At 32.0% G+C, this 23803-nt stretch overlaps 2 protein-coding genes and 1 long non-coding RNA gene across 5 annotated transcripts; all 3 read left to right on the plus strand.

Annotated features, from left to right (window-relative positions):
- Positions 1–1611: 1611 nt before the first annotated feature.
- LOC117793025 (protein phosphatase PP2A 55 kDa regulatory subunit) lies at positions 1612–14850 on the plus strand. Of its 3 annotated transcripts, XM_034633393.1 has the most exons (6): positions 1615–1759; positions 7272–7321; positions 7363–7532; positions 11763–11914; positions 12354–13157; positions 14256–14850. In XM_034633393.1, exons 1-6 carry the CDS (start codon positions 1739–1741, stop codon positions 14622–14624), a joined length of 1566 nt encoding a protein of 521 aa, XP_034489284.1. In that variant the 5' UTR covers positions 1615–1738; the 3' UTR covers positions 14625–14850. The 3 variants fall into 3 exon arrangements, with proteins under 3 accessions (XP_034489285.1, XP_034489284.1, XP_034489286.1); XM_034633394.1 differs by having other exon boundaries at positions 1612–1842; positions 7272–7532; positions 14256–14624; XM_034633395.1 differs by having other exon boundaries at positions 1620–1753; positions 7272–7532; positions 14256–14624.
- LOC117793027 lies at positions 7954–9448 on the plus strand. Its single transcript, XR_004618207.1, has 2 exons — positions 7954–8103; positions 9344–9448. It is a non-coding gene; the product is annotated as an uncharacterized LOC117793027 (long non-coding RNA).
- A 2222-nt stretch (positions 14851–17072) lies between the features above and the next one.
- On the plus strand, positions 17073–23353 carry LOC117789933 (protein Skeletor, isoforms B/C). Its single transcript, XM_034629142.1, has 6 exons — positions 17073–17453; positions 18468–18690; positions 19198–19545; positions 19856–20409; positions 20641–20863; positions 22096–23353. The coding sequence occupies exons 1-6, from the start codon at positions 17276–17278 to the stop codon at positions 22754–22756; spliced, it is 2187 nt and encodes a 728-aa protein (XP_034485033.1). The 5' UTR covers positions 17073–17275; the 3' UTR covers positions 22757–23353.
- Positions 23354–23803: the final 450 nt, after the last annotated feature.

The following is a 23803-nucleotide window of genomic DNA, read 5'->3' on the forward strand; positions in this document are numbered from 1 at the left end:
GTTTTTCATTTTCGGTAGAAAATATATAATTATGAATTATGATCATAATTTCCAAAATAAATAAAGAAAAAAATTAAAAGAACTCTCCTCAGATTGCTAATTTAGTTGATTTTTTTTTAATTTCTTGTCGCTCTTTGGGCTCTATTTGTAAGTTTATACATTTTTGAAGCACGTATTTAAAAACTGTAATCTAGCAGTTCGATGGCTCTCAACAAGAGTAGTCAGGACAAAGACAAGTACTCGACAATATCAATAGGTGAATTAACGTTTATCACAATGATAACAATTATCACTAGAACTATTCTGATGTTTTGTTTACATATTACAAGAATCTCTCTCTCGTACGTACGTACACACACATAAAGATGTCACTTCTCCACCCACAAAACACAAAATACACTCACACAGTGAGCAACATCAGGTGTTAAATGCTGATAAAGAGCGTAACAGCAAGAGAGCAGATGAGAGCGAATTACCTACAGTGGGCACCCCTTGGTTTGAAACTGCTAAAGCATAAAAATATATGAAACTGCATAGAAAAAATAAAAACAAAAACAATAATAACTTCACATGAAAAATCAAAAATAAATGAGTTTTTTAATATTTGTAATAAAAGTTATATTTTCATTTAAAAATATAAAATAATAAACAGCAGGAAATAACACCGTTACCGGTATCGGAACCGTTAACCGAAACCAACATCCGATTTTCAACCGGAATGTCATTTTTATCATGGCTTGGCCTCTAAATTCATTTTGTATTCAAATTTTATTTATTTAGAAAATTTAAATTTCGAAAATTCAAAATTTTAAATATCAAGTTTTCACTTTTAATCAACGCCTTTTATCGTAATTAGTATAAAAGAACACTTTAAATTTGATCCTGAGACCTTTCATTTTCTTGTAAAACATAAGAAAAATTTGGACTTGTAAATTTTTGGTCAGAGGCTTGAGCAACTTTGAACTGTCATAGCTTTGTTAAAACCCAACCGATTTTCAAGCGGAATGACATTTTAATCATGGTTTGGCCTCCAAATTCATTTTGTATTCAAATTTTATTTATTTAGAAAATTTAATTGTTTTCGACCAAGACGCGATTTTGATGGTAAGGGTTCCCCCTTTGAAATTTCTAAAATACAAAATTTTAAATATCAAGTTTTCACTTTTAATCAACTCCTTTTATCGTAATTAGTAAAAAAGAACACTTTAAATTTGATTCTAAGACCTTTCATTTTCTTGTAAAAAATCATGTCAAAATAAGAAAAATTTTGACTTTTAAAATTGCTAGATCAGAGGCTTAAGCAATTTCAAACTGTCATAGTTAAAAAAAAAAACTGACCCGATTATCAAGCGGAATGTCATTTTGATCATGGTTTGGCCTCTAAATTTATTCTGCATTCAAATTTAAATTTTTTTATAAATTTATTATTATTATTATCCTGATTTAAATTTGAATTAACTGCTCTCAAATTTTTATTTTAATTTGCTTCAATGTTTAACCGAGTAAACTAATATGATTGCGAGTCGTTTTAGCGATGACTCACTGTGCACACATGTTTTCATTCGCTTGCCATTCGTATGTCGAAATCTTTGGCCGCACATTCGAAAAGCGACGCATGTGAGTTCAGTGCTAATTTTAACGACGTCGCGGCGTAAACGTTTTTTTAGTTTTTCTTTTGCGGTTTTTTGATTTGCGTCAAAGTTGAATTAAATAGAAAACAGTTTTCAGTGCCGTTTTTATGACATTTGTAAATGTAAATGTATAAATGTACGAATCATTTTCAAGTTCAATTTCAAAGTGCAAGGCGCTCAAATCTAAAATAAGCACACAGTGTTGGTAAATGTAAGATATATACCGTTTACCGTTACATGTCAAAGAGTAGCAAAACAAACTGCAAAAAATAACTAAGCTAAACGAGAGAGACAAAGCAAATGTGGGATAAGAACTGAAAATACATAAAAGTTATTAAAACACGTCACATAATCTTTGAAGTGATGATTCAGATGGACTGACATTAAAAAGAAATCTGTGTTATTAATATAATTTAAAACATCGATAAACAAGATATGCGAAGATATTAATAACTGTTTCAGTGTTGTAAAAAAGTGAAACTTTAAGTTACGCGAATTGGCGGTAGATCAATGTGGATCTGTGATATATGTTATATATATATATATATATATATATTTAAATATGTGCTATTACGTATATATCACAGTGCTAATTCATACGTATATATCACATACCGTTTAAGAACACAAGCCCCCAACTACTCATCCCCACCCCTCTCTCTCTCTCGCGTCTTTCCCCATCACTATCCCCTTCCCTGTTTAATGAAATATTGGCACTATGGGCTCATTTCAGAAAATTAGCTAGCAAAAATCTTTAAGTTTTGAACTAAGTAAGACAACGGTCTAAAAGTAAAATAAAAAAAACCCACACAACAAAATACAATACAAAAATTTTCAATCGGTCAAAATAATAACAAAGATTTTATTTTTTAAATATTTTATTGAATATTTACAATATAGTATACAAAAGTCAAATCGATTGAAATAAAAACTGAATTAATATATGTCTTTTAAACCGAATTATCCAGTTGTAAAATTTTTATTATAAAAATTGACAAGTAATCCATATTTTTGATTTCTATACCAAAATTGAAATATAATTATTATTTTTGATTTTTATTATTTAAATTCATTTTAATAATAAAAAATGATCTCCACTGTTTTTGGAGGGCTTTTGGGCTATAATTTATTTAAACTCATAATTATTATTTGTGGTCCCTGCTAATAATATAAAAGCTTATTCATAATTTACTCAAAGCTATTCTTGATCGAACCCCTTAAAGAAAACATTTATTTTTTCCACGTAATTTGGGCAAACGAGCCATAGTGCGTTGCTTAGTACGTGCGATCCAAGTTTCAGTTGTTGACGTTCTTGGCGGCTTTTGAGGTGAACAACATTGTTTCTCTAAAACAACCACAACAACTGAAAACGACAGCATAGTTGTATTTGCCATATAAATTGAAATGTACACACACACACATGTGCACACTTTCATTGTATAACAACATTTAATGACTGCTATTTTGTCACTAGCTCAGCTTTATGCCAAAATATTTACTTAATCTGTTTGCATCAACTACAACAACATCAACAACAACAAAAAACAAATCATACAAATTTCTTAAAAAAACAACGAAAAACGAGCGCGATTTTCTTTTTTTCTGACTTTGATAATAACTAGTATATAATTTGTACAGCTTAAGATCTGTCAATAATACATAGTATGTACACTGAGAGAAAAATGATCTGATAATCTAATATTTTCGCTTGCGATAAATATGGATTTAGCAGACTTAAATATATTTAAAGTTTAAATTTAAAGTTTTATTAAAATATAATTTAAGTACATATATAAAACTCATTGTCCTGACTCACTCAACCACTGACTCACTGATTATTGCACAGCCGATATTATTTTTTTATAATACAAATATGATTAAAAATTTGATAATTATAATTTGAAGCACTACGCAAAACATAATTTTTATGTCAGAGAAGCTCACCCTTTTTGCGCACAGTGCACAATGCCAATTTTCGTTTTTTATTTTTTGAATTTTGTTTGTCACAAAATTTGTTATCAGAAATTTTGGGGCTAGAAATTGCTTTCGTCACTAGGCTTTTACCTTGTGTAGAGGTTTTTTTGTGGGATATTTTATTCAAATAGGTTTCCTTTTAAAATCTAACATAAAAATTCAAATAATTTTGTATTCATATTTTCTATACGTCATTGCTATCAGTGTATTTACATATATGTATTATATGTATCTAATGTTTAATGAGTTTTACCATTGACTTGAATTAACCGTATTAAACAAATTGCCTAATTGGACATCAAACAGATAAGGACAATATTGGCATATCGATTTATATGTGTCGTTATTATTAATATCTTTGACTGGGTTTATCACCAGAGCAGTGGGAAATCAATTTAATCAATAGATTTTTACCTAATTTTGTTTATCTTCATCGGGAATGAGAAACTGAGCTATTGAACTGAGAGGAGGACGAACTGACGTTTCGAGTCAACCGAAACAAATAAACGTCTTTACATAGATACATTAAAGTACATAGATATATAGACAATTTGGTAACGTTTTAATGAATCAAGTAAGAACAAAGTGCTCGACTGTTAGATTCTCAGGACTCATAACTTTTAAGCGATTCTATCGCTATAAATACATAGAAATATTATCACCAAATTTGTTGCATGGACCCAGAAAAACGCAGTCAGATCAATAATTAATAATATTGGTATTAGTAATAGTAATTATATTAGACTAAGTATAAGTATTAGTATAAGTATTTTCTAGGTAATTAGTAATTATAAGTAGTAGGATTAGTATTAGTAAGGTCAGTAATTTATCGAAAAGTTTTGGGAAATTAGGGATGAAAAGAAATTGTCACAAACCCAATAGTCTCTGTACCCTTTGAATGCTGGGCTAAATCTCTAAATATAAAATACATTTGTACATACATAATTACATAGTTATTTTTCCGTTTCCAAAGGGAAAGAAGTTGAAATATATTTCAGGTAAAGTCCAAAAATAATCATTCGAGCAAAGGATGCTACAGTGAGTAACAACAGTCTCGTGCCGCACGTGCTACTGGACTCTCAATTTTCGTCGTCTAACCTATTTATAGAGCCGCCCTGCCTGAGCATATATATATATATATGTTAGTATATACATACACACATAGAATCTTTGTGCGTACTTTTGTTTGTTAACAAATTTTCCGTATTTCCTTCGCATTCTTTTAAAAATAAACAAACCTGAATCTGTGGGGCTATCTTCAATGTTATTGTTATTGTTATTGCTGAGCAAAATATAAATAAGTACAGTGTACAATTTACAAATGTATAATTCAAAATATGTACATTTTAATTTTGGGTTTTATTATTGATGTGACTTTCGGTGGGTTTTTCTTCTTATTACTTTTCATTTTCATTTTATGCCAAGTTCACGTTTGAAAAACAATACTTTGGCATCGAATTTCGAATATTTTGTAAGGAATCACAAAAACGAAGAAAATAAAAAGCTTGAAATAAATATAAAAAAAAAACAAGATAAGAAAGAAAAAAAGGAGGATAAATTGAGACATTCATGTAAAATCAATATTCAGAATACAAAAATAACAGGGAATAACACCGGAACCGGTACCGTTAACCAAAACTAACCGTATCATTTTTAGTACCGGAACTAAAGAGTTGACTGACTTTCAGCTGTCATAACTTGATCAAAACTAAACCGATTTTCAAGTGGAGTGTCATTTTGATCATGATTTGGACTCTTAATTCTTTCTGCATTCAAATTTTGTTCATTTAGAAAATTTAATAATTTTCGACCAAGATTCGGTTTCTATGGTAAGGGTCCCCCCTTTGATATTTTGAAAATACAAAATTTTAAATTCTAAGTTTTCACTTTTAATCAACTTCTTATATCGTAATTAGTTTAAAACAACACTTTAAACTTAATTCTGACACCTTTCATTTTTTTGTAAAAAATCATGCCAAATTGGATAAAAATTTTGACTTTTAAAGTGGTTAAATCCGTAGTCTGACCAACTTTAAACTGTCATAACTTGATCAAAAATGATCCGATTTTCAAGGGGAATGGCATTTTGATTGTGATTTGGCCTCTAAATTCATTCTGTATTCAAATGTTGTTCATTTAGAAAAATTAATTATTTTCGACCGAGATTCGATTTCGATGGTAAAGGTAAAGTGACTAACTCCGAAGTCTGACCAACTTCAAACTGTCAAAAGATTTTTAAATTCATTATATACAAATTTTTTTTGCTCTAGGTCTAGCTATTTATTTTGACGTCATACTTATTATAAAACGACATCTTAACATTTTAAAATGTTTCAAAATTGATTTGTTGTAACGCTGCGTACCAATACTAGTACCGGAACCGAAAGAAAAAACCGAAATAGTTATTTCTGAACGTACCGGAACCGAAACCGTAACCTATATTTGTTTTGGTGTGATTTCCTGAAAAATAAGAAACAAAAATTAGGAAGATTTGGAGATAAATGTTTCGATAAAATGTCTTTTTGCTGGTGAAAAAAGTTCAAAAGAGAAAAAATATTTGATTAAAAATCCTTATCTTCACAACTTTTATTGGTGCTAATATTTATTTCCTTATAACAGAATTTCTAATTTTGGTGTTCTAATTTTTATTTTCAAATTAAATGCTTTCCAGTTTTGTATCCCAAGTTTTATTCTCGAATTTTTGTATTCTGTGTAATATTTTCCGACTTTCTCATTTAGGGAGTCGTATACTTATAAGAATCGTACTCTTGTAAGAAAAACAATTTTCCATTTTTTATTTAATGCGTGGGCTACACACATAATCACGTTTATTTCACAGACATTGAGACTTGGACGCAATAATTGGATTACAATCGCATGTTATTGTTGTTGTTCTTCTTCTTTATAAGGCGCATGTCTCTTATCAACTTGTTGCGTTTTCCCTTTGTCCCAATATTGAACTATGTAACATATGAACATTGTATGTACTTGGGCTACATTACGCATCTCCAAAGAAACGCAGAATATTTTAGATATATTTATAGCCTATCATTAATAATTTTGCTATATTTATTTGTTTTATTATAAGTTTCGGTATAAATCGGTTTAAAAAAAATGAGTTGGATAAATGAAAAAAATCTTAAAATATAAACACAAAAAATCTATGGTTACCAATTCCAATCGGTTACTACCGGTTAAAGCTGTGTATATGTATTTTTAGATACAGACATGAAGATACAAATGTATTTATGCAATTCATTTATGAAACAAGACAAGCTGATGTTGAAGTTGTTTTGACTTTTTCGAGAGCAACGTAGTGTTTATTGTAAACAATTAAACATTTGCACAATTAATTTGTGAGCAAAATCTGAAAAAAAAATAAAGAAAAATAAAAAAAATCTAGTCGGAGACATTTGTATGATACCTGCAAGTGGGCATAGAAAGAGAAATCCAGGAGGAGGGAGGGAGAACGCGTAATATGATACAGGGAGACATATGTGTTAATTGCCAGACAAATTGAAAAACACGAAGCGCACTCATGTGCTAAGATCTAAAAGTGACCAAAAAAATAAAAAACAACTTAAACAAATATCCATTATACAATACGTGTGTGTGATTGTGCTCAAAATACATGTTAATAGATACGATCATTTAATTTACTTACAGCCAGCTACACACATAACAGCCCTGTGTAATTGCAACTGCAAGAGAGACAGAAACGATAAAATAACAGTCCAAGAGCCTGAAACAGAGACAAGAGCGTTAAAATGGGTCGTTGGGGTCGCCAAAGTCCAGTCCTGGATCCACCTGATCCACAGCCGCCACCTCCCATACCACCTCGTACATTCATGCGACAATCGAGCATTACAAAAATTGGCAATATGCTCAACACGGCTATCAACATAAACGGTGCTAAGAAACCGCAAAGTGAGTGTTGCCATTTACATTGTATTTTAATTATACTTTAACAGTTTTTACGCGCCACATATCTGAAATCCAATGCTGCCAACTTTTAAAAAAAAAAAAATTAGTTGTTTCTGTCCGGAAAACATCTAATTTGGTTTTTGCGTATATATTAAGAGAAAATATATTTAAAGTAACCAGATTTCCGTGCATTAGCAATTTTCTAATTTTTCTAGCAATTGAAAATTGATAAAAAAAAAAAAAAAATAGCCAAAACTAGATTTAAATGGCTAAGCTGGCAACAGTGACGATATCTCAGTCAGCTGCTGGCGTTTGGTAATTTGCAACACTTAAAATAAACGTTGTTTAACACTGATAAAAAAAATACTGAACGCCGTTCATTTAAGGTAATTTAGTGGCCTGAAACTTCTTTTATAAAGTGCGAAATTTGCAATAAGTTTTTGTACTTCCATTTTATGTTGAAATTATCAAAACAAATTAGTCATAAATTAAGTTAAAATTGTTAACGGCGCGTTTAAGTGTTATAGCCGATATATAAAAGTGTATTTTCTGCAATAATGTACATAGTTTAAAAGTGCGTAAATTTTGGTTGCCGCATTTGCAAAAGCGACGACGCAACACAACGACGGTGACGGCGACTGCGACGAAGCAGTGCAGCAAAAGAGGCGGCAAGAACTAGAAGAAGAAGCAGCTTAACAGCAGCAGCATTAGAATTTCATTTCTTTTCTTTCTTTTTTAATTGACATATTTGTCATGCGAGTTTCTATATAAATATATATATATATGTATTGTATTTTATCTGTTAATCTTTGTTTGTCAAAACAGTTGTAGACATCATAAAAATATTAAGTAAAATCGAATATTGATTGTGCGTCGTCTGCGATGTCAGCGCGCTTTTCTTATGCCACTGAAACGGAATCGATTATAATGAAACGGTTAACAAACTAACAATATAAATATGAATATGCACAGTTGTAATTGTCATTGTTAAAATCAGGAACAATACAATTTTGAAGGTTAGATTGCCACCCGTTGCTGCGAAAAATACGTGCAAATAAAATGCTATAAAACAGAGCGCAAGGCAAACGCCAAGCGAACGGTTGTGTGTAGAGAGAGTAAGAGAGAGAGAGAGGGAAAAGGACTGAGAGTGAGCGAGCTGCGGTTGTTGCTGTGTTTGTTTTGCCACAAAATAAATAATATTAATCGCATTGTTTAGCAAATATGCGGGCGTCGCTAATAACGTTTTACAGCACCTCGTTTATTATTCTTCTTACTTTTTGCTCCACTCTAATTAGTTGATAACTTTCGGCACAACCACCGGCTGCATGTTTACACGGTGCTAATTTTGTGATATCGTTTCACGTTCACGGCTTACACGCTGTTCATTTCGTGAAATCATTTCATGATCACTTTACCTAATTAGGTGGCAACGCTATTATTACAAATGCAATCAAAATGGACAAAAAAAAAGTAAACAAATAATTTTTCTCGTTTCAATTACATTTGCTTATAAACGACCTCATGGCAATTAATTAAATAAATATGAATAATTTATAAATTAAATAATATAATAATAAATATAAATACATTAAATTGTGTGTTGTATAAACGGTTATATTTTGCTGTCGCTAATTTAAGAATACACGAAATGTGCTGCGTATAAACGAAGTGATTAAAAGAAAAGAAACGCTGCTGCCGTTATTACTTCTGCTTCATCTTCGTCGGCATCGTCATCGCTGTGTTTTTGTCGTATGTACATACATACGTACGCTATGTATGTGTATGTAATCGAATTACTCCCTTTTGCTTTGCAGTTTATTCTCCACATGTCGTCGACATATATACGTGCTTAAGTTGAGTGTTAAGCAGTGACGTAAAAAAACAAAAAAAAACATACATCTAAACCAAAGTACATCACATAACAAAACATAACAAAAGAAAAGGGCCGAAACAAAAGCAACGAAAGTTAAGCACTTTGGTTTTGTCTTTTGCTTTCGGTTTGTTCCTCGTTTCTTTTGCAAGCTTAACTCCTTCGCCAAAAAATACTAAAAAACACAAAAAAAAATACGAATCCGCGCTCAACAATCTTTCGCAACAACAACAATAAAACCAAGTTCCCCAGTAAACACACACACACACAGGAACACTAGAGCTTTGAGCGTTTTTGTGTGTGAGGAGAGAGAGCGAGAGTGAGAGAGCGCAACTCCTTGGCCTTATTTGATTGTTGTTGTGCGGCTGCTTGTGTTGTTGTTGCTGCTGTTGTTGTGTGTGTTTTGTTGCCGTTTTTGCTTTTTGAGTGCTGCTTCCTCGTCCTCCTTCTACTCCTTCTGTTAACTTGCGCGGGCTGTTCAACGAAAACGGTTCAACTGTCATGGCCGGTAAGTTATTATTACAGGGTATCTGCTAGAATGTGTTTGAGCATGTGATTTATTCTAAATGAAATATAAACAAATTGTTTGCGAATAAACAAACAAATTCGCAAAATAGCCTATGATCTACTTTATTTGTTCGTAAACAAATGCGATTATTATTTAACATTGATAGCAAATCATGTCATATCGTACTTTATGATTTCCTATACGATTGTCAAAAAATATTACTCAGAATACGAAAATTTGAAAATGAAAATGCGAAAATAAAAACTTGGAATTCTGTTATTTAAAAATAGAAATTGGAAATAAATATGGAATAGATACAATTTTGGAAAGATAAAAATTATTAAAATTATTATTAGGATAATAAAAATTGGAAAGGCAAAATTGAGCAAACATCAAACTCAAAAATATTTAAATAAAAATCGCGTGATTAATTATAATATTAATCCTAATATTGCATTTTCCTTATTTTTCTTTTATCTTTTGTAAGCCTATAATTGTTAATAAATTTGATAAAATTGATCAACATGTTTATAGTTTTTCTACAATTGCAATTGCATCCCATATGATCATCCCCTTTGTCATTGAAAAAGATGATATGCAATTTGTGCACCTTATAAATTCCTATCAACGAGATCGCAATTCAATTGATTTGCGCTATTTTCAATCGACGGTATATAAATAAATCATAATCAATTGTGGGAATGTTTTATGGTGTCTCATATAATTTATGTATTTGTACTATCTTATGTGTCTAAGCCTGAGATCGCAAATAGCAGTTAGTAGTTTAAAGAAATCAAACTCGAAAATCTCTTAGATATACTTTTATTAATGGAATATCCTGGAAACTGGACAAACTTTAATTTTAAATTAAAAATTAAAATTTCATTAATACAAAAAAATGTCATACTAAAGGTCATGTAAGTCAAGAAAAACATGCATAGATAGCCGTTTCTTCAAAAATTTTAATGAATCATATATTAAACGACGCTAAATTAATGCAGCTTTGCAAAAAAATATTATTTTAAAAAACTAAATGTTTTTCAATACTAAATATTTTGTATTTAATTTCAATTCTAATTATTATTCCATAACTAAAGTTTTAGTTGAGAAATTCCACTACGAGATATCCTGGCTTGGTGGCTTTGGCTCTTGAATATCTTTCAAAATTATTTTACGATTAATTTAAAATCTTATGATCCCATAGATCCCACGATTTTTATAAATAATTTTTTTTATAAATAAATAATTCAAGTTTGTTAAATTTCTTAAAAATATTTCAATTCTACAGTGCGTATGATTGATGATAAAGATGTAATTTAGGACTGTAATGACGATTTTTTTTAATTTTAATTTGTAATAAATCTTGGTTTTAATTTCTATAAGAAAAGTCCCCCCTTTGATATTTTTATAATTTAAAATTTCAAGTTTTCACTTTTAATTAAGTCCTTATATTATTTTTATGGGCCGTTTTTCAATGTCTAGTTAAAGGGTTTGATAATTATATCAGAGATATTTGAAGTAAAATATAAGAGTAGTGGGTAAAATAAACGAAGAACCACTGTATTAAAGTTGAAAGCCATAAACAGACAACTTACGTTGGTTTAGAAATGGCGTCATTACTAAATAATTAAGTGGGGCATCAATAAAGAGCGCAAAGACGTCATCGTTGTCCTCTTCAGCTATTACTACTGTTACTACAGTTACTACCAACTATTGATTGTCTTTTGACTAGAGCAAATCAAATGTAACAAGCACTTGGCCTGTTGTGATTGTGATTGCGAATTGAGATTGACGTCAATAAGAGTTGATGGAAATGTGAAATTTAATATTTTCTCGGTTTCTCATTTCTCTGCAGGTAATGGAGAGGCCTCTTGGTGCTTCTCACAGATCAAGGGCGCTTTAGACGATGATGTCACCGATGCGGATATCATATCCTGCGTGGAGTTCAATCATGATGGAGAACTCCTGGCCACCGGCGATAAAGGCGGCCGTGTCGTTATCTTTCAGGTGAGACAATTGATAATTTAGTTATTACAATAATCATTAAATAAAATAATTGATAATGAACTCACAATTGAAAAACCCTGCTGCTAATGAAATTAGACAAATTTGTTATTACAATTATCATTAAATTCTCATTATCACTAGCAATAATAATTGATTATGAACTCACATTTCACTAACATTGAAAAATTCCTACTGTTAATGAAATTTGACAAATTTGTTATAAATATTTATTTATTTCTCAATGCCAATTAAGTGACCAATACCTTAAGAAGACAAATCATTAGCACTAATATTTTCGATTCCATTGAAGTTTGATTTTCAAAAGGCATTATTTGATTATTTTTCTATGCCAATGAAGGTAGCAATAGCAAAACTAGTCAATTAGTGACAATTCGTTTAAATTTGATTATTAAAATATTTAATTGTTTTTTTTTTTTAGCGTGATCCCGCCTCTAAGACCGCAAATCCGAGACGCGGTGAATACAATGTCTATTCGACATTCCAATCGCATGAGCCCGAATTCGATTATCTCAAATCGCTGGAAATCGAGGAGAAAATCAATAAGATCCGATGGCTGCATCAAAAGAACCCTGTACACTTTCTCCTCTCCACCAACGACAAAACCGTGAAATTGTGGAAGGTCAGTGAGCGTGACAAGTCATTTGAGGGCTACAATACAAAGGAGGAGAACGGCTTAATACGGGATCCACAAAATGTGACCGCCTTACGAGTTCCTTCAGTGAAACAAGTGCCGCTTATGGTGGAGGCCTCACCACGTCGCACCTTCGCCAATGCACACACCTATCACATCAATTCAATTAGCGTTAATTCGGATCAAGAGACTTTTTTATCGGCCGACGATTTGCGCATCAATCTCTGGCATCTGGAGGTGGTCAATCAAAGTTACAATATTGTTGACATTAAGCCAACCAATATGGAGGAATTAACGGAAGTGATTACCGCCGCCGAATTCCATCCAACCGAATGCAATGTATTTGTTTACTCCAGCTCCAAGGGAACAATACGATTATGTGATATGCGCTCAGCGGCACTTTGTGATCGTCATAGCAAGCAATTTGAAGAGCCCGAGAATCCAACGAATCGCAGCTTCTTCAGTGAGATAATCAGCTCGATCAGTGATGTCAAACTGAGCAATTCGGGCCGCTACATGATCTCCAGGGACTATTTAAGCATCAAAGTCTGGGACTTACACATGGAGACAAAGCCAATTGAGACCTATCCGGTAAGTCAACAACCAGCAAGAACATCTGCATCTCTATTAGACTACTAGAAAGTTTCGCAAAAACCCCTTTGCATGACGAATTTGTCTCAGCTAGTTGTGCCAAAATTTCAACCTCTTAGATCTCACGGCTTGGCCTGCACAAAGATCAGTCAGAATGCATAAGATACAACAAACGTTTGCCCTACAACAACAAAATTTGATAATTTTTTAGGTTTACCGAACCCTCTTTTCTTAATCAATTTTACAAGATTTCAAACTGGCATAACTTTATCAAAACTTAACCGATTTTCAAGCGGAATGTCAGTTTGATCATGATTTGGCCTATAAATTCAATCTACAGTTAAATTTTGTTTATTTTTAAAAATTTTTTATTTTTCGATCATAGCCATGGTTTGATGGTAAGGGTCCCCCCTTTGATATTTTGAAAATTCAAAATTTTAAATCACAAGTATTCACTTTTAATCAACTCCTTATATCGTAATTAGCATAAAACAACACTTTAGATTGGATTCTGAGAGGTTTCAGTTTTTTGTAAAAAATCATGTGAAATCGATCAAAAATTTTGGCTTGTAAAGTTGCCAGGCAAAGGTTGAACCAACTTCAAACTTCCATAACTTTATTAAAAGTGAACCGATTTTCAAACGGAATGTCATTTTGATCATGGGTTGGCCTCTAAATTCAATCTGCATTCAAATTTAATTAATTTCGTGTAAAAAGATATTTTCGGTCTGTTCCGGTCCGTTCCGATATCAATGCAAAGGGTCCCCCCTTGGAAATTTTGAAAATTTTAAATTTTAATTCTCTAGTTTTCACTTTTAATCAACTCCTTGTATCATAACTAGTATAAAACAATACTTTATATTTGATTCTGAGAGGTTTCATTTTTTTGTAAAAAATCATGTTAAATTGGACAAAAATTTGGACTTGTAAAGTTGGTTGGTCCAAGGTTGAACCAACTTCAAACCATAACTTAATCAAAACTAAACCGATTTTCAAGATAAGATTTAAGTTGGCTTACATTTCGGGAACACTCCTAATTAATATGCAATTAAATTGGAATTTGTAATAAAGTGTTGGTGCTTTTGATGACTTTTGCAGGTTCACGAATACCTACGTGCCAAGTTGTGCTCGCTGTATGAGAACGACTGCATCTTTGACAAGTTCGAGTGCTGTTGGAATGGCAAGGATAGCTCCATAATGACCGGCAGCTATAATAACTTTTTCCGAGTTTTTGATCGCAATTCGAAAAAGGATGTGACACTGGAAGCATCCAGGGATATTATCAAACCGAAGACGGTGCTAAAACCTCGAAAAGTTTGCACTGGCGGCAAACGAAAGAAGGACGAGATCAGTGTGGATTGTCTGGATTTCAATAAGAAAATCCTGCACACTGCTTGGCATCCCGAGGAGAATATTATTGCTGTGGCCGCGACAAATAACCTGTTTATATTTCAGGATAAATTTTAGCTAAAACTTCAAGTGCTAGAATTGTACACAATCACGCCCATTAAAAAACAACAACAAAAGTCGGCTCATTTCAATGATAATTCGATTGATTTGTTTCCTAAAATTTCACATCAATTGTTTGCTTAACATTTAATTATCCAAGATCCTTCCTAAAACACACACACACACACACAAAAATGCCATAGCAGAAAGCTTTGTAACATTTTTCCTTAGTGATAAACATAAATATAAAAACAAAAAAACAAACATTTTATACATAGTTAACGTTTAAATGTAGTAAAAGCCGATTTATAATTTTTCTTGTAGCGTAATTAAAGAAAACAATCGAATTATCAACATTTTTTATATATATAAAATATGCGCCCAAGTATTTCTAATAAAAACAAAAAATTATCTATAATTAAAAACAAAACAAGAAACAAAACTCAAAAATGCATATGGAAATTTTTGTTCGCTGTTAAGTTTAAAAAACATGCATAAAAAGTGGAAAAACAAGAGTTGTGCGCCAATTTTGATTTTGTTGTATGTCATTCCAATAACGAAAATTAATAAAAAAAAAAATAAATAGCTAGCTTACCAATAATGTATAATACTAAATCTCAGATAAAAAGATACAAGATACAAAAACAGCGATTGCCTCTCAGCCTTCTCTTCTGTTATCAGTCATACGAATCAATCGCATAATATAAAAAAAATGCTCATTTTAAACATTTAAATTTATTAAGCATCTGTTAAGTAAAAGAAGGAAAACAAAGAAAAACATTTAAAAATAAAATGCATAAATCTGCAAAAAAAAATCACAACCTAAGTTATAACTAATTATTATTTCTATTAGGGCTCTCAAGTTCTTCAAATTTATAATTCTTGCTAAAAAATCACCTATTTTTATACGCTATGTTCTAAGCTAAGTATTGCTATTATTATAATTATTAGTTACACTTTTGCGTGAATGCGTCCAAGACCAATAAAAACACATATACATATATAGAAACTAGATTTTTCAGTAATTCATCAATTTACCCCTCAGCAGCCATATTATTGAATTTGGTGTTTGTCATATTTTTAAATTTATTTAGAGTGCCCCTATTCTTTTAGGCTAACTAGCGTCTAGGGTTAACAAGCATAAAATGAACGAATTATAAATAAAGATATGTATAAAATATTTTTATTTTATTTTATTTACTTAATTTTATAATTAAATAAATGAAATAAAATAAAAACAATATTAAATGTACATCTATCGAACTGGCAGGCATGAAAATTGAAAGAAAGAGAGTTCAAAAAGTGGAATGTAAACGCATAAACGATAAACAAAAAATATAATGTGCTTCTTATGAAATTAATTATGTATTAAATGATATGTATTTCCAATGAACTAGTTATAGAAAGCAGGATGAATTAATGAGCCCAAAATAATAATAATACAAGTATAAATACAAAAAAAAAATTAAAAAATAATAATAAATATATTTAAAATGTTTGTAACAAGAGCGTGTGTGAAATTCGTTTAAAACTTAAGTAAAATTATATTTTTAATACATATAATGTACATTTTGTTTCAGACAAATACAACACACAATTAATCAGCATAAATGATTTTATTTAAAACAGTTTAATGCCATTTTTTTGTGTTACACAGTAAACTATTTTTTGAACCATAAATCTTTAGTATGCCTTTTTGTAAATAAAATCGTAATGAAAGCGTACACAAAAGAAAACAAAAAAAGAAAATACAATTAAATTCATTCATTTAATGAAATAAAGCCCTAGTCGGTAGTACGACTGTTGCAGTTAAAAGCAAAATCAAGAAATTTAATTTTAAATGAATTTATTGAACTGCTAAAAAAATATGGTAATTCAAATAAAACGTACGAAGTTTACTTTTGCAAGCAAATCTATCGAATTGATAATGGTTGTTTTTATAAAAAAAATTATAATTGGGGTTAAAACCGGAACCGTAACCGTATCTGAAATTCTAGTTTAAAGAATTTTTACAATAGCTGACATACTCAGTGCCCAAACATACATTTCTCCCCTCGCATAATAAAAGTTTTCTTCTTTAATTTGTTGGTATGCAGCGCACGCACAATTTTCAAACTTGGAGCGCGGGAAAGAGAGTAAGCAGCGCACTCCAGAGAGAGAGAGAGAGAGCTGCGCGCAGACGCTGTCAAACGAAGCTCAACTTCCAAACTTTGAGCGAGTGTAAGAAAAGAGAGAGCAACTCACTCCAATTGAAGCTCATACTTAACCGCTTCCAAACTTTGAACGAGGATGAAAAAGAGAGCATTCCACTGCGCGCAGACGCAATCAGACAAAGCTGAACTTCCAAATTCTGTGCGAGTGTAAGAAAAGAGAGAACAACTTACTCCAGACGAAGCCCAAACTGCAGCGCTCGTTTAGTTGAATTTTAGCAGTGCAGACGAGAGGTTGGTTTTGTTGCTATCGCCATTGGTGTTCAGTGTTGGACAATTCGAAAATAATAACACCTCAAGCATAGCTCATGCGAATATCGAAACGACCTTAAAAATACCCAATATACCAATATATTGAAGTGCTGCACAACTTATAAAAGTTAAATAAAATGTCTGTAAAATACGTGAACTAAAATCATATAAATCTAAACATATAAAATAGTTATAAGCTGTATTAAAATGACACTGACAAGTCAAGAAATTTTTTGTGATTGTTGCGTCTGCGCTGTTACTAGCGCTTTCAGTGGGAGTGAGACAGCTGTGCAGCGTCAGCGACGTCAACGTCGACGTCGACTGAATATGCAACTATTATTTGCGTTTGTGGCATTATTCTTTCTTTGTTTCCCCATTTCTGCATGTAAGTATACAAAACACGAACACATACATATTTATGTGTGTGCAGATACATAGATACAAATGTATTTACAAAAGCAACTAAAGTAAATCACACGCGAAAAGAAAGTGAAACTTTTATATGTACCAAGAGTTAGAAAGAGTTTTGACAAATATAAAAATTCATTTATTTGTTATTTTTTTTTTCAAAATATTTAAATTCAATGAACAAAATAATTTAACAAAGTAAATAAAAATACGTGCACACAATTAGTCAGGAAAGTGTTTTGACAATACACAAATTCACATATTTGTTTTTTTATGTTAAAACACTTTCGTCACTAACTGTATGAACAATGTACATACATAATTACTTGTTACGTTAAAAAATCAGCAACAACAACAACAACGGCGAAAACAAATTCACTTTCATACGAAACTAGCGAAACTTGTCTATATTTTCACAGTTCTCTTTCTCTTGTCGGTTGTCTACTTAAGCTTGCGTCTCGTCAGGTTCAAAGATCTAACCGGTTGCGAACTCTCCCGGTGCGAGATTGAGAAATTGTTGAGGTATTAGTCAGCTTCAGTAGCTTTAAATTGATTTTTGTCGTTAATGTCTTTGATTAAAGACACAATACTTTCATGAATCACTTTAAGTTGTAGTGTCCTTGGCTTTTCTATGACTGCTTACTAATTGAACTAATTGACTAATTGAAAATTTGGGAAAAAAAAGTAAGAAATCCAAAGTTAGGAATTCTGTTCTTAGGAAGTAAAAAACGAGAAATAAAATTATAAGGAGGATACAAATAAAGAAACACCAAAGTTAGAAAAATTATTTTTATAAAATAAAAAAAAATAGGTAATAAATGAAGAAAGCACAAATTAAAAACAAGGAAAATAAAAAAATATTTATATTATTTTTATAATTATGTTATTTATTTTGTCTGTTTTTGAAATCTGCTGTAAATTGATCACAGTTAATAATAATTGAATAACATGCAAAATATTAATTTTTTGTTGTTCCCTTTTCCATTTATAGCCGCGGAAGGGGAAGATGAAGATGGGCCCTATAGCGGCAAATATCTGGGCAAGCTCAATTCGTATCATCATCAGGTGTCTGGGGATGTGTATGCTGTTAATGAATACACCTTTCTCATAACTGGCTTCAATTATGATGGCAATGGAGCGGACACATTCTTTTGGGCGGGTGCTAGCAATAGACCCGGTCCTCAAGGCTTCATTGTGCCCGATGAGTACGGCAAGTAAGTAAAAAAAAAACAAACAAACAAAAGAAGTCGGAAAGGCTATAGTCGAGATAGCGACCAAAGAAAACCCGTGTCTTATTTTTATATATATTAAAGTACTTTAAAGAAATCATTACCTAATAAAAACGACTGCATACTTTTGGGTGCTTGTATTTTGGTTAGCCATTACTGCCGTTCTACTTGTCCGATCTTGCTGCGATTAAGTGGGATAGTAGATAATATTTATAGACTTATTATCTTGAAAACTGTGGGTGTTGTGGTTTTGAATATAGTAAATATTTAAAAATAAAATTTGAAATAAGGGTCTATATATTAATACTTAAAAGTTTTATATTTTAAAGTTTAACCAAAAAGGTATAATACTTTTCTTGTATCCTTTTTTGCAACACTCAGAATGTAATTTATTTTAATAATACGAAATTTTACAAACACCAACTGTACTAAAGTTAATCATAATTGAAGCTAAACTAGATATTAACTTAATAAATTTGAATTACATTTCAGGACCAATATTCTAGATCGTTATCATAACAAGGACTTTACGCTAACGCTGCCTGATCGCAAGAAAATGACTGAAATCAAATGGCTGGCAGTTTATGATTTGAATAATCAAAATAACTTTGGTGACGTCTACATACCGGAAGATTTCGAACCGCCGCGAACCCAAACCGGAGGAACATTCTCCAAACGCAGCCACAACGTGAGCAGCAGCAGCATCGAGATTTTGGATTCAAAGACTATACGCATTTCGGACTTTACCTATGATGGACGTGGGCATAAGACGTTTTTCTGGACAGGCGTAGGAGCACAACCCTCGAGTCGGGGCAGCAAGATACCCGACGAGCGGGGCTAGTAAGTAATCCATTTAATAATACCCTACATATATTTCGATAAATAGCAATAAGAATACAAAAATTGGAAAAACAAATTAGAGATATAAATCCAGAAATCATGCAATTTGGAAATAATATTATTTGAATAAAAAATTAGGATACCAAAGTACTTTACTTATTTTTAAATGTTTTTTCCTTTTTTAAATTTTCTAGTTTATGCTTCCTTTTTTATTTCTTACACTATTTTGATCTCTTTATATATGTTTTTTTCAACCTTTTTTTAATTCCAAAAAAGTTTAACAAATTTAAAATAAAATTTTGTATTACAGTCTGGATCCTATACGCAAATATAATAAGGAACAAATTGAATTGGAGCTGCCGGGTGATAAGACAATATTCGACATAGATTGGATCAGTGTCTATGATGTGGCGGAAAATGAGAACTACGGACATGTGCTTATACCGGATGGTTTGAATGTGCCGCCATCTCTGGTAAAGATTACGCCCTACGAGTTCTCGTTGCCCAATTGCCGACAGCTGCATAAGGACTTGCAGGTATCCTGGGAAGTCTTCGGTCCCCAGATCACATTCCAACTGTCTGGTCAGGTGGCTCAAAATGATTACATGTCCTTTGGCATGTCTGGATCGGATGTATCCAGTCAAATGATTGGAGCCGACGTTGTGGTTGCCTACATTGATGAAATACGCGGCTACACTGTGGATTACAACATCACATCCCTGGCACCCTGTGTCCAGGTTCTGGGTCAGAATAAGGGCGTCTGTCGGGACGATGTTGTCGGTGGACTGGACAGTTTTCAGTTGAACACGTATAGTCGCAAGAACGGCATCAATACCATTAGCTTTAGACGTACACTCAAGTCTTGTAAGTTTAAATTTCTCGTTATTCTAATTAGGGATCTAATTATAACCGAAACCATAACTTTTAACCGGTAAACCGATTGAAACTGGTTTCCATAACTGAAACCCTAACCGAAACAAGACTTTTATCTTACGGAAAACGAAAAACCGAAACGATTCAAATCGATATAACCGGTTAACAACCGTTTCATGTATAACGGTTATTAAATTCAATTAATCCCATAATTACTTTTAGCTGACGATGGCGACAAGGAAATCTTTCTGGATCACAGCAACTATATTGTTTGGGCCCTTGGTCAACTCGATTCCAATAAGGAGCCCGCTTTTCACACATTCTATCCCAAAAGCGATATTACCATTGACTTCAACACTACGGAACCGGTCAACGATTGCTTTAGTTTTACAAAGCGGATGGAAACTCCAGTTCAGCTGTGGGATCGCGCAAAGATTACGGATGCGTAAGATTAAATTTTTTCAAAATTCTTTATTGATAAATCATTCTGTATTCAAATGTTGTTCATTATAAAACCAACAACAATTATTTTCGAGCAAGATTCGATATCAATGCTAATGGTCCCCCCTTTGAAATTTTGAAAATTCAAAATTTTAAATCTCAAGTTTTTACTTTTAATCAACTCCTTATATCATAATTAGTGTAAAACAACACTTTAAACTTGATTCTGAGACCTTTCATTTTTTGTAAAAAATCATGTGAAATTGAACAAAAATTTGGACTTGTAAAGTGGCTAAATCCGCAGTCTGACCAGCTTCAAACTGTCATAACTTGATCAAAACTGAACCGATTCTTAAGCGGAATTCCATTTTGATCATTATTTGGCATTTTAATTCATTCTGCATTTAAATTTTATTAAATTTAAAAAAAAAAATATTTTTCTCTAGATTCTACTAGACATTGATTTCGATGCTAAGGGTCCCCCCTTTGAAATTTCGAAAATTCAAAATTTTAAATCTCAAGTTTTTACTTTTAATCAACTCCTTATATCATAATTAGTATAAAACAACACTTTAAACTTGATTACGAGACCTTTCATTTTTTTGTAAGAAATCATGTGAAATTTAACAAAAATTTGGACTTGTAAAGTGATTAAATCCGAAGTCTGCCCAATTTCAAACTGTCATAACTTGATCATAACAGAACCGATTTTTAAGCGGAATGCCATTTTGATCATTCTATTTGTCATTCTAATTCATTCTGCATTTAAATTTTATTAAAATCTTAAAAGAAAATATTTTCATCTAGATTCTACTAGACATTGATTTCGATGCTAGGGTCCCCCCTTTGAATTTTGGAATATTCAAATTTTGAAATCTCAAGTTTTCACTTTTAATCAACTCCCTATATCGTAATTAGTATAAAAAAACAACACTTTAAATTTGATTCTGAGAGGTTTCATTTTTTTGTAAGAAATCATGTGAAATCGATCAAAAATTTTGGCTTGTAATGTTGCTAGGTCAAAGGTTGGCCCAACTTTAAACTTTCATAGCTTGATCAAAACTGAACCGATATTCGTTTTGATCATGGTTTAACCTCTTAATTCGTTCTGCATTCAAATTTAATTAATTTTTTTTTTGGTTTGGGTGTGGTAATTGGTTGGTCCTTTTCTGTATATATTGTAATCGATGATCACTGATGATATTTAAGACTTACTTGAGAGCTTTTTTTTAACAGCTCTATTCGCACGTTTAATGCTTATTTGGGTCCCTCGGGTGGAATGCGTGGATATCAGGGACTTACGGGCCATGTTTCGAGTGGTTTGGCCTGGTACATCAATGGCTTCATGATACCGGAGCTGTATCTGAAACGTGGCTTGACCTACACCTTCCAGGTGCGAGGCGGCAACAATCCACACTCGCCGGAGCACTATCATCCGTTGGTCATCACAGATGATCCGCAGGGAGGTTTCGATCGTCTGTCGGACGCGAAACAGAGTGAAATCCGGGTTCTGGCAGGAGTCGAGTTCACCCGCCGTGGACGCCCAAAACCGACAGCTGCCGGTCCGCTCTGTTTATCCCGCTATCCAGCGGATTACGATCGTCGTTTGGATGATAACTTTCAAACATTTAAGAAATTTAATCGTTCCTTAATAAACACATGCAGCAATGAGGCGCCTGCTCTACTGGAGATCACACCCAATATCACCTGGCCGGACACTGTTTACTACAACTCCTTCACTCACGGCAACATGGGCTGGAAGATACACATAGTCGATAGTTATAGTAATCTGCGGAATGCCGAACATAATATGGCCAGAACTATTACTTGGATACCGGCTTTAGTAGCAGTAGCTCTGCTTTTGACCACCCAACTGCATCCCAACGGATATTTGTAATGGTACCTCATACCAACATAAGAAAGAAAAATAAAGGAACCATAATTTGGAAAATTGAACAAAGAAATTTCCAGATTACAATAATACAAACAAATTTTGGAAAACAAAAATTAAAAAAAGCAAAAAGTTAAAGTTTTATATGAATATATAAAATTCTTTGTCCTGACTCACTTATTCACTGACTGATCATTGCACAATCCAAACCATAAGACGTAGGAGGCTGAAGTTTTCACACATCATAGCTGAGACAATTTCAATGTGCAATTGGAAAATAAAAATTAGGAAGCGAATTTTGGTAATTATGTTAATAGGAGTTCCTTATTTTGGTTTCCTTATTTTTATTTTTATATTAAATGCTTCATAGTTTTGTTTTCACAATTTTCATTTCCAAATTTTCAAATTCTGAGTAATATTCGTACGGGGAATCATTTGTAAAACAATTTATAATTTTAATTCAAGTCACACAGTCACTAATTTACATGCTTCTTACAATAATTGTTTTTTAAGATATACGCACGTATGTATACCTAGCCTTTAAGTGTATAATTATTGTAACTTAAATTTGCTAATAAAGGCAAAGCTGTACATAAGTCAAAAGCCATTTAGTATTTTCAACATGATGTTTCTTAGCATTAGCGTTTTTGGAAGATAGAAGGTAAGTATATATCTAAAAACTAATTCTAAGAATTCATATAATCCATTATATTGTAGTTAAATTGGCTTCCCAATAAAGCTAACGAGTTTTCAACTTTAAACTAATAATTTATTGATTCGAATCGGGTTTTCATTTTGTAATTCATTTAACAGATCGAGTCGGGTTTTCATTTTGTATTTTATTTAACAGAACTATAATTTGAGGTCTCTTTCTATTCATTTAGACAATCTTACATTTTGCAGTTTAATTCAATTTTATTCTTTTAACAAGTGGTAATTTAGTTATATATACTTAAATATATGTATTTATGTGGTATTGGATGATGAGTAATGTTTTATTTTTTGTTGTCTTAGTGCTTCAGAATTTGTTCTTGCCTTTGTGTGTGCTAATTT

This window comes from Drosophila innubila, assembly GCF_004354385.1.
Source record: "Drosophila innubila isolate TH190305 chromosome 3R unlocalized genomic scaffold, UK_Dinn_1.0 2_E_3R, whole genome shotgun sequence".
NCBI classification, from domain to species: Eukaryota; Metazoa; Arthropoda; class Insecta; order Diptera; family Drosophilidae; genus Drosophila; species Drosophila innubila.

Coding starts and splice junctions, on each gene's coding strand:
- LOC117793025 (XM_034633393.1), top strand. CDS start 1,739: ATGACATTTGTAAATGTAAAT. Junction 1,760..7,271: donor TGACATTTGTAAATGTAAAT/GTATAAATGTAC, acceptor ATTTACTTACAG/CCAGCTACACACATAACAGC. Junction 13,158..14,255: donor AGCCAATTGAGACCTATCCG/GTAAGTCAACAA, acceptor TGACTTTTGCAG/GTTCACGAATACCTACGTGC.
- LOC117789933 (XM_034629142.1), top strand. CDS start 17,276: ATGACACTGACAAGTCAAGAAATTTTTTGTGATTGTTGCGTCTGCGCT. Junction 19,546..19,855: donor ATACCCGACGAGCGGGGCTA/GTAAGTAATCCA, acceptor TTTGTATTACAG/TCTGGATCCTATACGCAAAT. Junction 20,864..22,095: donor CGCGCAAAGATTACGGATGC/GTAAGATTAAAT, acceptor TTTTTTTAACAG/CTCTATTCGCACGTTTAATG.